Source organism: Balaenoptera musculus, chromosome 8, assembly GCF_009873245.2.
Source record: "Balaenoptera musculus isolate JJ_BM4_2016_0621 chromosome 8, mBalMus1.pri.v3, whole genome shotgun sequence".
NCBI classification, from domain to species: domain Eukaryota; kingdom Metazoa; phylum Chordata; class Mammalia; order Artiodactyla; family Balaenopteridae; genus Balaenoptera; species Balaenoptera musculus.
Genome location: NC_045792.1, coordinates 53,257,411 through 53,276,041, shown reverse-complemented (window position 1 = coordinate 53,276,041; position 18,631 = coordinate 53,257,411). Strand labels below are relative to the sequence as shown.

The 18,631-nt window shown below is 38.7% G+C and overlaps 1 protein-coding gene and 1 non-coding gene across 2 annotated transcripts in view; one reads left to right on the top strand and one right to left on the bottom strand.

Moving 5' to 3' along the window:
* INTS4 (integrator complex subunit 4) overlaps nt 1-18,631 on the bottom strand; it is a 137,730-nt gene that overhangs the window by 85,529 nt on the left and 33,570 nt on the right. The window contains exon 5 of the mRNA XM_036859703.1: nt 13,678-13,795. Coding sequence (XP_036715598.1) covers nt 13,678-13,795 — 118 coding nt within the window. The remainder of the gene's footprint in view (nt 1-13,677; nt 13,796-18,631) is intronic.
* On the top strand, nt 18,412-18,518 carry LOC118900342. Its single transcript, XR_005021119.1, has one exon. It is a non-coding gene; the product is annotated as a U6 spliceosomal RNA (small nuclear RNA).

The following is an 18,631-nucleotide window of genomic DNA, read 5'->3' as shown; positions in this document are numbered from 1 at the left end:
ACCATATCTTCTTTATCCATTCATCTGTTGATGGACATTTAGGGGTTTCCATGTCCTGGCTATTGTAAGTAGTGCTGCAATGAATATTGGGGTACATGTGTCTTTTTTGAATTATGGTTTTCTCAGGTATATGCCCAGTAGTGGGACTGCTGGGTCATATGGTAATTCTATTTTTAGTTTTTTGAGGAACCTCCATACTGTTCTCCATAGTGGCTGTATCAATTTACATTCCCACCAACAGTGCAAGAGGGTTCCCTTTTCTCCACACCCTCTCCAGCATTTGTTGTTTGTAGATTTTCTGATGATGTCCATTCTAACTGGTGTGAGGTGATACCTCATTGTAGTTTTGATTTGCATTTCTCTAAAAATTAGTGATGTTGAGCATCTTTTCATGTGCCTCTTGGCCATCTGTATGTCTTCTTTGGAGAAATGTCTGTTTAGGTCTTCCACCCATTTCTTGATTGGGTTGGTTGTTTTTTTGATATTGAGCTGAATGAGCTGCGTGTATATTTTGGAGATTAATCCTCTGTCCGTTGTTTCATTTGCAAATATTTTTTCCCATTCTGCTATTTTCATTACTCTAGGAGGTGGGTCATAAAAGAACTTAATGTGATTTATGTTAAAGAGAGTTTTTCCTATGTTTTCCTCTAAGAGATTTATAGTGTCCGGTCTTAACATTTATGTCTTTAATCCGTTTTTCTTTTTTAACATCTTTATTGGAGTATAACTGCTTTACAATAGTGTGTTAGTTTCTGCTGTATAACAAAGTGAATCAGCTATACATATACATATAGCCCCATATCTCCTCCCTCTTGTGTCTCCCTCCCGCACTTCCTATCCCACCCCTCTAGGTGGTCACAAAGCACCGAGTTGATCTCCCTGTGCTATGTGGCTGCTTCCCACTAGCTATCTATTTTACATTTGGTAGTGTATATATGTCCATGCCACTCTCTCACTTTGTCCCAGCTTACTCTTCCCCCTTCCCGTGTCCTCAAGTCCATTCTCTACGTCTGCATCTTTATTCCTGTCCTGCCCCTAGGTTCTTCATAACCTTTTCCTTTTTTTTTTTAGACTCCATATATATGTGTTAGCCTACGGTATTTGTTTTTCTTTCTGACTTACTTCACTCTGTATGACAGACTCTAGGTGCATCCACCTCACGACAAATAACTCAATTCATTTCTTTTTATGGCTGAGTAATATTCTATTGTATATATGTGCCACATCTTCTTTATCCATTCATCTGCTGATGGACACTTAGGTTGCTTCCATGTCCTGGCTATTGTAAATAGAGCTGCAATGAACATTGGGGTGCATGTGTCTTTCTGAATTATGGTTTTCTCTGGGTATATGCCCAGTAGTGGGATTGCTGGGTCATATGGTAATTCTATTTTTAGTTTTTTAAGGAACCTCCATACTGTTCTCCAGAGTGCCTGTATCAATTTACATTCCCACCAACAGTGCAAGAGGGTTCCCTTTTCTCCACACCCTCTCCAGCATTTATTGTTGGTAGATTTTTTGATGATGGCCATTCTGACTGCTGTGAGGTGATACCTCATTGCAGTTTTGATTTGCATTTCTCTAATGATTAGTGATGTTGAGCATCCTTTCATGTGTTTGTTGGCAATCTGTATACCTTCTTTGGAGAAATGTCTATTTAGATCTTCTGCCCATTTTTGGATTGGGTTGTTTGTTTTTTTGATACTGAGCTGCATGAGCTGCTTGCAAAATTTGGAGATTAATCCTTTGTCAGTTGCTTTATTTGCAAATATTTTCTCCCATTCTGAGGTTTGTCTTTTCGTCTTGTTTATGGTTTCCTTTGCTGTCCAAAAGCTTTTAAGTTTCATTAGGTCCCATTTGTTTATTTTTGTTTTGATTTCCATTTCTCTAGGAGGTGGGTCAAGAAGGATCTTGCTGTGATTTATGTCATAGAGTATTCTGCCTATGTTTTCCTCTAAGAGTTTTAGAGTGTCTAGCCTTACATTTAGGTCTTTAAGCCATTTTGAGTTTATTTTCGTATATGGTGTTAGGTAATGATCTAATTTCATTCTTTTACATATAGTTGTTCAGTTTTCCCAACACCATTTACTGAAGAGGCTGTCTTTTCTCCATTGTATACCCTTGCCTCCTTTGTCATAGATTAGTTGACCATAAGCACGTGGGTTTATCTCTGGGCTTTCTATCCTGCTCCATTGATCTATATTTCTGTTTTTGTGTCAGTACCATATTGTCTTGATTACCGTAGCTTTGTAGTACAGTCTGAAGTCCGGGAGCCTGATTCCTCCAGCTCCGTTTTTTTCCCTCAAGATTGCTTTGGCTATTCAGGGTCTTTTGTGTCTCCATACAAATTTTAACATTTTTGTTCTAGTTATGTGAAAAATGCCACTGGTAGTTTGATAGGCACTGCATTGAATCTGTAGATTGCTCTGGGTAGTAGTCATATTCACAACATTGATTCTTCCAATCCAGGAGCATGGTATATCTCTCCATCTATTTGCGTCATCTTTGATTTTCTTCATGAGTGTTTTATAGTTTTCTGAGTACAGGTCTTTTACCTCCTTAGGTACGTTTATTCCTAGGTATTTTATTCTTTTTGTTGCAATGGTAAATGGGAGTGTTTCCTTAATTTCTCTTTCTGATCTTTTGTTATTACTATATAAGAATGAAAGAGATTTCTGTGCATTAATTTTGTACCCTGCAACCTTACAAAATTCATTGATTAGTTCTAGTAGTTTTCTGGTGGCATCTTTAGGATTTTCTATGTATAGTATCATGTCACCTGCAAACAGGGACAGTTCGACTTCTTCTTTTCCAATTTGTATTCCTTCTATTTCTTTTTCTTCTCTGACTGCTGTGGCTAGGACTTCCAATGTTATGTTGAATAACAGTAGTGAGAGTGGACATCCTTGTCTGGTTCCTGATCTTAGAGGAAATGCTTTCAGTGTTTCACCATAATGATGTTTGCTGAGGGTTTGTCATATATGGCCATTATTATATTGAGGTAGGTTCCCTCTTGGTCATTTTCTGGAGAGTTTTCATCATAAGTGGGTGTTGAATTTTGTCCAAAGCTTTTTCTGCATCTATTGAGATGATCATATGGTTTTCATTCTTTAATTTGTTAATATGGTTTATCACAATGATTGATTTGCATATATTAAAGAATCTTTGCATCCCTGGGATAAATCCCACTTGATCATGGTGTATGATCTTTTTAATGTGCTGTTGGATTCTATTTGCTAGTATTTTGTTGAAGAGTTTTGTGTCTATGTTCATCAGCGATACTGGTCTGTAATTTTCTTTTTTGTAGTATCTTTTTCTGGTTTTGGTATCAGGGCAATGGTGGCCTCATAGAACAAGTTTGGGAGTGTTCCTACCTCTGCAATTTTTTGGAACAGTTTGGAAGGATAGGTGTTAACTCTTCTCTAAGTGTTTGACAGAAATCCCCTGTGAAGCCATCTCGTCCTGGACTTTTGTTTGCTGTAACATTTTTACTATTTCAATTTCATTACTTGTGATTGGTCTGTTTATATTTTCTAATTCTTCCTGGTCCAGTCTTGGAAAGTTGCACCTTGACAAGAATTTGTCTATTTCTTCCAGGTTGTCTATTTTATTGGCATATAGCTGCTTGTAGTAGTCTCTTATGATCCTTTGTATTTCTGAGGTGTCAGTTGTAATCTCTCCTTTTACATTTCTAATTTTATTGATTTGAGTCCTCTCCCTTTTTTTGTTGATGAGTCTGGCTGAAGGTATCAATTTTGTTTATCTTCTCAAAGAACCAACTTTCAGTTTTATTAATCTTCGCTATTGCTTTCCTCATTTCTATTTCATTTATTTCTGCTCTGATCTTTAGGATTTCTTTCCTTCTACTGACTTCAGGTTTTCTTTGTTCTTCTTTCTCTAGTTGCTTTAGGTGTAAGGTTAGATTGTTTATTTGAGATTTTTCTTGTTTCTCGAGGTGAGCCTGAATTGCTATAAAATTCCCTCTTAAAACTGCTTTGGCTGCATCGCATAAGTTTTGGATCTTTGTGTTTTCGTTGCCATTTGTTTCTAGGTTCTTAAAAATTTCTTCTTTGATTTCTTCAGTGATCTCTTTGTTATTTAGCAGCGTATTGTTTAGCCTCCATGTGTTTGTATTTTTTACAGTTTTTTTCCTGTAATTGATATCTAGGCTCATAGCGCTGTGGTTGGAAAAGATACTTGATATGATTTCAATTTTCCTAAATTTACCAAGGCTTGATTTGTGAACCAAGATGTGATCTATCCTGGAGAATGTTCCGTGTGCAGTTGAGAAGATAGTGTATTCTGTTGTTTTTGGATGGAATGTCCTATAAATATCAGTTAAGTCCATCTGTTCTAACGTGTCATTTAAAGCTTCTGTTTCCTTATTTATTCTCATTTTGGATGATCTGTCCATTGGTGAAAGTGGGGTGTTAAAGTCCCTTACTATTATTGTGTTACTGTCGATTTCCCCTTTTATGGCTGTTAGCATTTGCCTTATGTATTGAGGTGCTCCTATGTTGGGTGCATAAATACAACTGTTATGTTTTCTTCCTGGATTGATCCCTTGATCATTATGTAGTGTCCTTCTTTATCTCTTGTAACAGTCTTTATTTTAAAGTCTACTTTATCTGATATGAGTGCTACTCCAGCTTTCTTGTAATTTCCATTTGCATGGAATATCTTTTTCCATCCCCTCACTTTCAGTCTGCATGTGTCCCTAGGTCTGAAGTGGGTCTCTTGTAGACGGCATATATACGGATCTTGTTTTTGTATCCATTCAGCCAGTCTGTGTCTTTTGGTTAGGGCATTTAATCTATTTACATGCAAGGTGATTATCAATATGTATGTTCCTATTACTATTTTTTTAATTGTTTTGGGTTTGCTTTTGTGGCTCTTTTTCTTCTCTTGTGTTTCCTAGAGAAGTTCCTTTAGCATTTGTTGTAAAGCTGGTTTGGTGGTGCTGAATTCTCTTAGCTTTTGCTTGTCTGTAAAGCTTTTGATTTCTCCGTCAAATCTGAATGAGATCCTTGCTGGGTAGACTAATCTTGATTGTAGGTTTTTCCCTTTTATCACTTTAAACATATCCTGCCACTCCTTTCTAGCCTGCAGAGTTTCTGCTGAAAAATCAGCTGATAACCTTATGGGGATTCCCTTGTATGTTATTTGTTGTTTTTCCTTTGCTGCTTTTAATATGTTTTCTTTGTATTTAATTTTTGATAGTTTGATTACTATGTGTCTTGGCGTGTTTCTCTTTGGATTTCTTCTGTATGGGACTCTCCGTGCTTCCTGGACTTGGGTGGCTATTTCCTTTCCCATGTTAGGGAAGTTTTCGACTGTAATCTCTTCAAATATTTTCTCAGACCCTTCCTCTTTCTCTTCTTCTGGGACCCCTATCATTTGAATGTTGGTGTGTTTAATGTTGTCCCAGAGGTCTCTGAGACTGTCCTCAATTCTTTCTTTATTCTTTATTCTGCTCCTCTGCAGTTATTCCCACCATTCAATCTTCCAGCTCACTTACTTAATGTTCTGCCTCAGTTATTCTACTATTGATTCCTTCTAGTGCATTTTTCATCTCAGTTATTGTGTTGTTCATCACTGTTTCTTTGTTCTTTAGTTCTTCTAGGTCTTTGTTAAACATTTCTTGTATTTTCTCAATCCGTGCCTCCATTCTATTTCTGAGATTTTGGACCTTTACTATCAATACTCTGAATTCTTTTTCAGGTAGGTTGCCTATTAACTCTTCATTTATTTGGTTTTGTAGGTTTTTACGTTACTCCTTCGTCTGTAACATATTTTTCTGTCGTCTCATTTTTTCTGATGGATGGGGCTGTATTCCTGCCTTACTGGTTGTTTGGCCTAAGACGTCCAGCACTGGAGTTTGCAGGCAGTTGGGTAGAGCCAGGTCTTGGTGCTGAGATGAGGACCTCCGGGAGACCTCACTCCAATTAATATTCCCTGATGTCTGAGGTTCTCTGTTAGTCTATCAGTTTGGACTCGGCACTCCCACCAAGGAACTCAGCCCCAACCCCCGGTCTGGGAACCAAGATCCTGCAAGCCATGCAGCATGGCAATAGAAAAGAAAACAAAACACACGCACAAAAAAAGGAGCAGTACAATAACAGAAATAAAAAATAAAATAAAATTAGAAAAACCAAAAAATATATTAGGAAAAATAAAAATATAAGTGAAACAACGACAACAAAGTAAAACAGAACCACAACAGAAAAAAGAAAAACAAAAAGGGAACATGCCAAAAGGAGCAGAATAACAAACTATAAAGAATAAAATAAAATTAGAAAAATAAAAATATAAATGAATCAACAACAACAAGGTAAAACAGAAAGACAACCTAAAAAAAAAAAAAAGACCCTTGGCTGAGGGGGGCAGAGTTTAGGCAGGGGCGGAACTTAGGCAGGTGTGGGGTTTAGTGTGGGGGAGCCTAAGCATAGCACCTGTGGGGAAAGGCAACACGGCCTGAGAGGGGCCTTGGTGTACAGACTTCGGAATTCACAGGTAAGGCCCTGGGTGGGGGTGTGTGGACAGAGCTTAGGCTCAGCACTGATGGACCTCTGAGGGTGGAGGATTAGGCCCGGGACCTCAGCAGGCTCCCCACGGGCCCAAGTGGGCAGGGAAATGCTGGCTGTGCTCCCTTCCATTCCTGCCCTGTCCCGAGGGTCTCCCCTGTCCCTGTTGATCCCCTAACCGTGGGTGGGCCCCACCTGGTCTGGGAACCCCTCCCCTCCCCCAGCAGCCCCTCAGGGGCGCTGGTCCCATCCCACCTCCACTTCTCCTTTCCCCTCACTCACCCACATGTCCTACCCAGTCACTCAGGGGTTCCTACCGTCCCCTTCGATGTCTGTGGTCCCCCACCAGTGCCTGGTAGGTGTCCTAGCTGTGCAGAGATGCGAACTCTGCGTCCTCCTAGTCTGCCATCTTGACTCCGCCCCCATTAAATTGTTTTATGGTAGTAGTAGAAATATTTTTTAAATTTCTCCCTAATGTCATTACATTGGCATTTCAATAAATGCCAAAAATTTTTTTTAAAGATATTTTGATTGTTTCCTGTAAATTAAAAGTCTTGGGTCAAAATTCAATACAGGTGAGCTCTACCCACCACCAGAGCCTCCCATCAAGCCTCTTAGATAGCCTCAACCACCAGAGGGCAGAAAGCAGAAGCAAGTAAAACTACAATCCTGCAGCCTGTGGAACAAAAACCACATTCACAGAAAGACAGACAAGATGAAAAGGCAGAGGGCTATATACCAGATGAAGGAACAAGAAAACACCCCAGAAAAACAACTAAATGAAGTGGAGATACGCAACCTTCCAGAAAAAGAATTCAGAATAATGATAGTGAAGATGAACCAGGACCTTGGAATAAGAATGGAGGCAAAGATCGAGAAGATGCAAGAAATGATTAACAAAGACCTAGAAGAATTAAAGAACAAACAAACAGAGATAACCAATACAATAATTGAAATGAAAATTACACTAGAAGGAATCAATAGCAGATAAATGAGGCAGAAGAACGGATAAGTGACCTTATCACCTTATCACAGAATGGTGGAATTCACTGATGCAGAACAGACTAAAGAAAAACGAATGAAAAGAAATGAAGACAGCCTAAGACACCTCTGGGACAGCATTAAACACAACAACATTCGCATTATATGGGTCCCAGAAGGAGAAGAGAGAGAGAAAGGACCAGAGAAAATATTTGAAGAGATTATAGTCAAAAATTTCTCTAACATGGGAAAGGAAATAGCCACCCAAGTCCAGGAAGCACGGAGAGTCCCATACAGGATAAACCCAAGGAGAAACACGCTGAGACACATAGTAATCAAATTGGCAAAAATTAAAGAGAAAGAAAAATTATTGAAAGCAGCAAGGGAAAAACGACAAATAACATACAAAGGAACTCCCATAAGGTTAACAGCTGATTTCTCAGCAGAAACTCTACAAGCCAGAAGGGAGTGGCATGATATACTTAAAGTGATGAAAGGGAAGTACCTACAACCAAGATTACTCTACCTGGCAAGGATCTCATTTAGATTTGATGGAGAAATCAAAAGCTTTACAGACAAGCAAAAGCTAAGAGAATTCAGCACCACCAAACCAGCTCTACAACAAATGCTAAAGGAACTTCTCTAAGTGGGAAACACAAGAGAAGAAAAGGACCTACAAAAACAAACCCAAAACAATTAAGAAAATGGTCATAGGAACATACATATCGATAATTACCTTAAACGTGAATGGATTAAATGCCCCAACCAAAAGACACAGGCTGGCTGAATGGATACAAAAACAAGACCCATATATATGCTGTCTACAAGAGACCCACTTCAGACCGAGGGACACATACAGACTGAAAGTGAGGGGATGGAAAAAGATATTCCATGCAAATGGAAATCAAAAGAAAGCTGGAGTAGCAATACTCATATCAGATAAAATAGACTTTAAAATAAAGAATGTTACAAGAGACAAGGAAGGACACTACATAATGATCAAGGGATCAATCCAAGAAGAAGATATAACAATTATAAATATATATGCACCCAACATAGGAGCACCTCAATACATAAGGCAACTGCTAACAGCTATAAAAGAGGAAGTCGACAGTAACACAATAATAGTGGGGGGCTTTAACACCTCACTTACACCAATGGACAGATCATCCAAAATGAAAATAAATAAGGAATCAGAAGCTTTAAATGACACAATAGATCAGATAGATTTAACTGATATTTATAGGACATTCCATCCAAAAACAGCAGATTACACTCTTCTCAAGTGCGCACGGAACATTCTCCAGGATAGATCACATCTTGGGTCACAAATCAAGCCTTGGTAAATTTAAGAAAATTGAAATCATATCAAGCGTCTTTTCTGATGACAACGCTGTGGGATTAGAAATGAATTACAGGGAAAAAAACGTAAAAAACACAAACACATGGAGGCTAAACAATACGTTACTAAATAACCAAGAGATCACTGAAGAAATCAAAGAGGAAATAAAAAAATACCTAGAGACAAATGACAATGAAAACACGACGATCCAAAACCTATGGGATGCAGCAAAAGCAGTTCTAAGAGGGAAGTTTATAGCTATACAAGCCTACCTAAAGAAACAAGAAATATCTCAAGTAAACAATCTAACCTTACACCTAAAGAAACTAGAGAAAGAAGAACAAACAAAACCCAAAGTTAGCAGAAGGAAAGAAATCATAAAGATCAGAGTGGAAATAAATGAAATAGAAACAAAGAAAACAATAGCAAAGATCTATAAAACTAAAAGCTGGTTCTTTGAGAAGATAAACAAAATTGATAAGCCATTAGCCAGACTCATCAAGAAAAAGAGGGAGAGGACTCAAATCAATAAAATCAGAAATGAAAAAGGAGAAGTTACAACAGACACCGCAGAAACACAAAGCATTCTAAGAGACTACTACAAGCAACTGTATGCCAATAAAATGGACAACCTGGAAGAAATGGACAAATTCTTAGAAAGGTATAACCTTCCAAGACTGAACCAGGAAGAAACAGAAAATATGAACAGAGCAATCACAAGTAATGAAATTGAAACTGTGGTTTAAAATCTTCCAACAAACTAAAGTCCAGGACCAGGTAGCTTCACAGGTGAATTCTATCAAACATTTAGAGAAGAGCTAACACCCATCCTTCTCAAACTCTTCCAAAAAATTGCAGAGGACGGAACACTCCCAAACTCATTCTATGAGGCCACCATCACCCTGATACCAAAACCAGACAAAGATACTACAAAAAAAAGAAAATTACAGACCAATATCACTGATGAATATAGATGCAAAAATCCTCAACAAAATACTAGCAAACAGAATCCAACAACAGATTAAAAGGATCATACACCATGATCAAGTAGGATTTATCCCAGGGATGTAAGGATACACACAAATCAATCAATGTGATACACCGTATTAACAAATCAAAGAATAAAAACCATGTGATCATCTCAATAGATGCAGAAAAAGCTTTTGACAAAATTCAACACCCATTTATGATAAAAACTCTCCAGAAAGTGGGCATAGAGAGAACCTACCTCAACATAATAAAGGCCATATATGACAAACCCACAGCAAACATCATTCTCAGTGGTGAAAAACAGAAAGCATTTCATCTAAGATCAGGAACAAGACAGGATGTCCACTCTCACCACTATTATTCAACATAGTTGTGGAAGTCCTAGCCACGGCAATCAGAGAAGAAAAAGAAATAAAAGGAATACAAATTGGAAAAGAAGAAGTAAAACTGTCACTGTTTGCAGATGACATGATACTATACATAGAGAATCCTAAAGATGCCACCAGAAAACTACTAGAGATAATCAATGAATTTGGTAAAGTTTCAGGATACAAAATTAATGCACAGAAATCTCTTGCCTTCCTATACACTAATGATGAAAAATCTGAAAGAGAAATTATGGAAACACTCCCATTTACCATTGCAACAAAAAGAATAAAATACCTAGGAATAAACCTACCTAGGGAGACAAAAGACCTGTATGCAGAAAACTATAGGACACTGATGAAAGAAATTAAAGATGATACCAACAGATGGAGAGATATACCATGTTCTTGGATTGGAAGAATCAACATTGTGAAAATGACTATACTACCCAAAGCAATCTACAGATTCAATGCAATCCCTATCAAATTACCAATGGCATTTTTTACGGAACTAGAACAAATCATCTTAAAATTTGTATGGAGACACAAAAGACCCCGAATAGCCAAAGCAGTCTTGAGGGAAAAACACGGAGCTGGAGGAATCAGACTCCCTGACTTCAGACTATACTACAAAGCTACAGTAATCAAGACAATATGGTACTGGCACAAAAACAGAAACATAGATCAATGGAACAAGATAGAAAGCCCAGAGAAACCCACGCACCTACGGTCATCTAATCTATGACAAAGGAGGCAAAGATATACAATGGAGAAAAGACAGTCTCTTCAATAAGTGGTGCTGGGAAAACTGGACAGCTACATGTAAAAGAATGAAATTAGAATACTCCCTAACATCATACACAAAAATAAACTCAAAATGGATTAGAGACCTAAATGTAAGACTGGACACTATAAAACTCTTAGAGCAAAACATAGGAAGAACACTCTTTGACATAAATCACAGCAAGATCTTTTTTGATCCACCTCCTAGAGAAATGGAAATAAAAACAAAAATAAACAAATGGGACCTAATGAAACTTCAAAGCTTTTGCACAGCAAAGGAAACCATAAACAAGACGAAAAGACAACCCTCAGAATGGGAGAAAACATTTGCAAACGAATCAACGGACAAAGGATTAATCTCCAAAATATATAAACAGCTCATTCAGCTCAATATTAAAGAAACAAACAACCCAATCAAAAAATGGGCAGAAGACCTAAACAGACATTTCTCCAAAGAAGACATACAGATGGCCACGAAGCACATGAAAAGATGCTCAACATCACTAATTATTAGAGAAATGCCAATCAAAACTACAATGAGGTATCACCTCACACCAGTTAGAATGGACATCCTCAGAAAATCTACAAACAACAAATGCTGAAGAGGGTGTGGAGAAAAGGGAACCCTCTTGCACTGTTGGTGGGAATGTAAATTGATACAGCCACTATGGAGAACAATATGCAGGTTCCTTAAAAAACTAAAAGTAGAATTACCATATGACCCAGCAATCCCACTACTGGGCATATACCCAGAGAAAACCGTAATTCAAAAAGACTCATGCACCCCAATGTTCATTGCAGCACTATTTACAATAGCCAGGTCATGGAAGCAACCTAAATGCCCATCGAGAGACAAATGGATAAAGAAGTTGTGGTACATATACACAATGGAATATTACTCAGCCATAAAAAGGAACGAAAGTGAGTCATTTGTTGAGACGTGGATGGATCTAGAGACTGTCATACAGAGTGAAGTAAATCAGAAAGAGAAAAACAAATATCGTATTTTAACGCATGTATGTGGAACCTAGAAAAATGGTACAGATGAATCAGGCTGCAGGGCAGAAGTTGAGACACAGATGTAGAGAACAAACGTATGGACACCAAGGGGGAAAACTGCAGTGGGGTGGGGATGGTGGTGTGCTGAACTGGGCGATTGGGATTGACATGTATACAGTGATGTGTATAAAATTGATGACTGATTAAAAAAAAAAAAAAGAATTACCAATCACAAAAAAAAAAAATTGAATACAGGTAAAATTTAAAGTTGCTTCTAACAAAATTAAAAATTCTCAACTTCGGGCTTCCCTGGTGGCGCAGTGGTTGACAATCTGCCTGCCAATGCAGGGGACACGGGTTCGAGCCCTGGTCTGGGAAGATACCACGTGCCGCGGAGCAGCTGGGCCCGTGAGCCACAATTACTGAGCCTGCGCATCTGGAGCCTGTGCTCCGCAACAAGAGAGGCCGTGATAGTGAGAGGCCCGCGCACCGCGATGAAGAGTGGCCCCCACTTGCCACAACTAGAGAAAGCCCTCGCACAGAAACGAAGACCCAACACAGCCATAAATAAATAAAAATAAATAAATAAATAAATAAATAAATAAACACTTCGGCGGGATGTCACTCCATTTCTGACCTCCTCCGATGTCATTTAAAAATAAAAATAAAAAATTCTCAACTTCAATCCATGGGCCACTTATATAAGATACTTGTTATCATTAAACAGTTGTATGATAAGTGAATTTAGATTGTCTCTTGAGTTCACTGGACCTTTATTACTCTCATAACCTCAAGTTGATAGACTAAATGTTGTCCAATATTTAAATAATCATATTTGTTTAAATATGTATACCCTAAAATGAAATAAAACTATTTTTTGAAACTACAAAAAATTCAAACAAAACTATAGTAGTTTCAGAAACAGCCACAAAGGATTTCATTTTATTTAATTTTAGAATAAATATCAAGGCAATGAGGCACTAACCCTATAAGAAAATCTTGTACATAAATAAAACTAGATAATCAAAAAAAAATTTTTTAAGGTAAAATAGTTTTCCTTTTCACCTAAACACTGAGAATAATTTTAGTGGGCATCAACAAGGAACAAACAGAAAAGGCAACAATATATGAGACTTGGGAGATGTTGCCTTTATAGGAAGTAAATTGGGGGTGACCCCATGACCAGGGCAGCACCTCCCACAGTTTCTGAGTTAGTAGGCACAGTCAACAAAACATCAACTCTGTCACATACTATGTAACCTTGAACAAGTTAGTTAACTTCTCTGAGCTTCAGTTTCCCAACCTATAAAATAGGGACAATAGTATCTATCTTATGTCATATGTAAACTACCTTAAGTATATGGCACTTAGTAGAGATCAATAAATGATAGCTATTAAGAGACAAACGTGTATTTTAACTCTAGTGTAAATATATGTACATAGTTTTATTGAATCATCCTCAAATTCCTTTTCAATAACCACCAACACAACAAAATTTTGTCCTACATTGTATACAAAAGGAACTAAAGATTTCTGGTCTAATTATACAGCTTTTTTTTTGGCCACGCCGTGCAGCATATAGGGTCTTAGTTCCCCAACCAGGGATCAATCCCGTGCCCCCTGCAGTGGCAGCTCAGTCCTAACCACGGGACAGCCAGGGAATTCCCTATACAGCTTTTAAATTGCAACTTACTTTCATTCTGCAGGATGTTAATGGCATCATCCATAATGCAGTCTGGTGAAAATCCTGCAGTCTTTGACAGTAAACCCAACAATGATGCAATTTTCAGTCTCACAGATGGATCATTCTCCTGAAACAAAAGAAGCTATTGTTACACTGATGCTCTACTCTCAGGAACATGGGAAACTAATATCTCAAAATAGAGTCAACAAGTATTCTTAAGCTTTATTTCTGAAAAATTAACTTTATATGCTTTGGGGGCAGAAAGTTTTTCTCAATCTGTATGTTACACCTAAATACTGCAAAGTGAATGGGAATATTTTATGCCTTCCTGATGTCATTAACGTCTAACGAGATGTGTGCTTTTGGGATTAAAAGTACCTTTCCTCCACTGTGCAGTCACATTAGACAAGAGTTGCAGCAACTTGCACCACCAACACTGCCAGCACTGGGCACTCAACATTGCTGTCAGCACCACTGTTTTTGGAGCCCCCAGAAATTGGGTGCTGCAGCTACCACTGCTATCACCAGAAAGAAGTTTTCGTTCTACCTGTGTTTTTTTGGATCACCATATCCTGATCAGAAGTCTGGGGCAGGTGATGGGACTTCCCAGGTGGTCCAGTGGTTAAGACTCTGTGCTCCCAATGCAGGGGGCCCGGGTTCAATCCCTGGTCAGGGAACTAGATCCTGCATGATGCAACTAAAAATCCTGCATGCAGCAACAAAGATCCCACGTGCCACAAGTAAGACCCAGCGAAGCCACATAAATAAATAAATAAATAAATAAATAAATAAATAAATAAATAAATAAATAAATATTTTAAAGAAAAGTCTGGGGCAGGTGAATCATTGTCTGGGTCTAGGTCTTGGGTCTGGGGCCCAGGGCAAGAGAGACTAAGAAATGAGTTAGTGTGGCCCTTTTAGCTTCAATATCGGGAGGTGGTCTCTAATTTGCACCAAGATTCCTATGGTGAGAAATTTCCCCCAAAGACAGAAAGGAACTTGTCTCTTTGTTCATCACCATATCTTAAGTATGTAGCACAATATCTGGCACTAAGTAGACAGATATTCAATAAACATAGGTAAAATGAAAAAAAAAAAAAGAAAAAGTACCTTGCCAATGCTAAGATTAAGTAAGCATTTCTGTCCCAAGGACAAAATTACTTAAATGTATGCTCAAAAGATGAAGTGCCTTCTAGATGTGACCCCAGTTTCTAAGGAGGTAACTGGGCACAACAAGAAGGCCTGAAGCAGGAGAAGGGACAAAAGATATGCAGTCAGAAGACCCTGAATCCTGGCACACCACTTACCATATGTTCAACCTTGGGAAAGTCATTTTCTTGGGAACTTAAGCTGTGGAGTGCAGCAGAAGGAGAAAGGGCTTTGAAATTGGCCAGATTGAGATGTGAAGCCTGGACTCACTATGTAATAGCTATATGTCTTGAACAGGCTAATTAACTTCTTAAGCCTCATCTGTGAAATGGGGCTGATAACCTCAAACGGCTACTAAGAGGAAAACAACTCACACAGAAATGGGCATACAGAAGGCAATCAAATATTAATGCCCTTCCTTCCTTCCTCTCTGATCATCAGTCCTTTCATGTGGAGGGTAATAAAACCTGAACTGAATCCCTATGGATATGGTACTCCGATAGGTACCATAAAGAGCAAATAAAAAACACGTGAAAAATAAGGATGCAATCACCAAGCCCAGAATATGGGAAATTGCACAGGGTAAAATGCCTGGTTTTTAAACAATAAATAGCATGGGAAAGAAAAGGTGGTGGTGGGCTTCCCTGGTGGCGCAGTGGTTGAGAATCTGCCTGCCAATGCAGGGGACAAGGGTTCGATCTCTGGTCTGGGAAGATCCCACATGCCACAGAGCAACTAGGCCTGTGAGCCACAACTACTGAGCCTGCGCATCTGGAGCTTGTGCTCCGCAACAAGAGAGGCTGCGACAGTGAGAGGCCCGCGCACCGCGATGAAGAGTGGCCCCCGCTCGCCGCAACTAGAGAAAGCCCTCGCACAGAAACGAAGACCCAACACAGCCAAACAATAATTAAATAAATAAATAATTTTTTAAAAAATTAAAGAAAAGGTGGTGGGGGGAGGGAATGCTATAGATTAAAAGAAACTGAAAAGGACAGCTAAACTAACCAAATGCAATGTGTGAATCCTGCTCAAACAAACCAACTGTAAAAAGACTTTAAGACAATCAGTGAAAACTGAACATGGACTAGGTATTATATACACTATTAAGGATTATTGTTAAATGTCATTTTTTTAAGTCCTAAAAAAACTCCTAATTTGTTAAACATAGATAATTGTTTATAGGTAAAATGATATGTTGCCTGGGATTTGCCCCACCCCAAAAAAAGTAGGGGAATGCACCAAACAAGAACAGCAAAATGTTGATAATTGTTGAAGCTGGATGAGGAACACTGGAAGGCTCATATTATTTTCTTTCCTTTTGTGTATGTTTGTAAATTTACAAAAAAAAAAAGTTAACTTTTTAGAAAAATCACTTGAAAGTACTTATTCTATCTAAAATGCAAATTAATTTACTCATTCAACAAACATTCAAGGAGTACCTACTATGTGCCGAGCATCATTCTAGCTGCTGGGGATACAACGGTGAATAAAACAGAAGCAATCGCTGCTCTCAGAGCGCTTATATTCAAGTGGATAAGACTGGCCAAAGAGGGAATCCTCTGGTGGTCCAGTGGTTAGGACTTGGTGTTTTCACTGCCATGGGCCCAGGTTCAATCCCTGGTCGGGGAACTATGATCATGCAAGCTGTGTGGCTTGGCCAAAAAGAATAAAAAATTAAAAAATAAAGACTGGCAAAAGAAAATATGTAATTTCAGATGGTAAGCATTCTGAAGAAAAACGACATGTGTAAGAGGTTAAAGAGTAATGTGGAGAGGCTATTATAGACAGGATAGTGAGGAAAGTCCACTCTAAGGATATGACTTTTGAGCGGACACTTAACTGAGTGAGTCAGAGAGCAATAGGAAGTTTTAGGGAAGCAGCATTCCAGGCAGAAGAATGTTGCAAACCCAGAATATGGAAGATTCTAAAATGCTGCATTTAAGAATGCATACATATCTGTTACAGTGATTCTCTTCAGAGTAATCTCTGGAGAGTGTATTTTGCTTTCTAACTTTTTTATTTGCAGAGGCAAGTCTCATTCTTTATTTTATACACTTCTATACTGCTTGAATTTGTTACAATAAATGCTACAGTTGGGGTTTTTAAAAGAATGTTAAATTTAAAACTCCACACAGGGCTTCCCTGGTGGCGCAGTGGTTGATAATCTGCCTGCCAATGCAGGGGACACGGGTTCGAGCCCTGGCTGGGAAGATCCCACATGCCGCGGAACAACTAAGCCCGTGAGCCACAACTACTGAGCCTGCGCGTCTGGAGCCTGTGCTCTGCAACAAGAGAGGCCATGATAGTGAGAGGCCCGTGCACCGCGATGAAGAGTGGCCCCCACTTGCCACAACTAGAGAAAGCCCTCGCACAGAAACGAAGACCCAACACAGCAAAAATAAATTAATTAATTAATTAAAAAAAAAAAAAAGAACAATTGGCTTTAAAAAAAAAAAAAAAAAAAACTCCACACAAACATTCATAACCATTCAAAAGCTTCCAGTTTCCTATGGAAAGAAGCCTGAGCTGCTGAGCACGCCACAACAGCCTGCCAAGACTGTCTGGTATGTCAGCTCCCACAATTCCCCAGCAGTGATGCCATGAGGCTTCAAGCTTCTGTACTTCTGCTCAGATTGCTCCTCTGCCTAAATTGCTCTCCCTGCCTCCCACAGCCACTCCCTCCTGCCCCTCAGGTGTCAGCAACCCCAGGAAGTTTGTCTCTGATGCCTGAACTGGACAAGAGTGCCCTTCCCCTTGGACCACCCAAGCAGCCTGGTGCAACCCTTTATCATGCCCCCTCACCAGTGCACTGTAATTATCACAGTGTATTATGTGATTGTGTCTGTTTCCCCAACCAACCTGTGAGCTGCTAAAGTGACAAGCAGAATGCCCAGAAAGCACTTTGTACATTCTGATAAAAATAAAGGGAAGAGTATAGGAAAAGGAAAAGCCAAGTGTCCTACTTAATTCACTCGGTGAATTAAATAATTCATCCATCATCTGTTCAACAGGATTTCCTGAGTACTTACAAGGAGCCACTGTGTTTGGCCATGGGGATACACTGCCCTCATGGAACTTTAGGTTTTAATGGGCAAGGCAGACAGTTGCCAAGTAATGTCCAAATACATAATTACAAAGTTGTACTGTAAAGGAAAAGTACAGAGTTCCATGAAAGCATATAATATAACAAACACAGACTTTAATTTGAGGCAGAGAGAAGAGAATAAATGAATGCCCTCAGTCATGAAAGAACACCACAGCTTCCAGAACTGAAAAAGGGGGCAATGTGGCTAAAATGTAGACTACCATGAAATGTGGCTACAGAGGCAAGCAGGTGCCACAACTTTTTGAGAATTATGGCAAGTGCCTCTGATAGTGCCCAGAATGTAGCAGGAATTCAATACATATTTGTTCACTGTTGAATAAACAAATGAATAGTATTTGTCCTAAGAACAATAAAAATCCTTTGAAAAACTATAACGAGGAGAGTGACATAAACAGATTCAAATTTTTGAAATACCAAACCAGTCTCAATATAATGATTGGATTGGAAGGGGCAAAAGTAGCCAGAGAGACAAATTAAGAGTAATTGCGGTGCTCACTTTGGCAGCACATATACTAAAACTGGGACAAAAGAGAGAAAATTTGCATGGCTCCCACGCAAGGATGGCACACAAATTCATGAAGCATTCCATATTTCTGAAAAAAAATTTAATCCTTTGAGCAGCAAAAAATAAAAAAAGGAGTATTTGATTAAAAAAATTATAGAACAGCAAAAGAATTTGAATGGTTCCAAAGAATTATTCATCCTTCC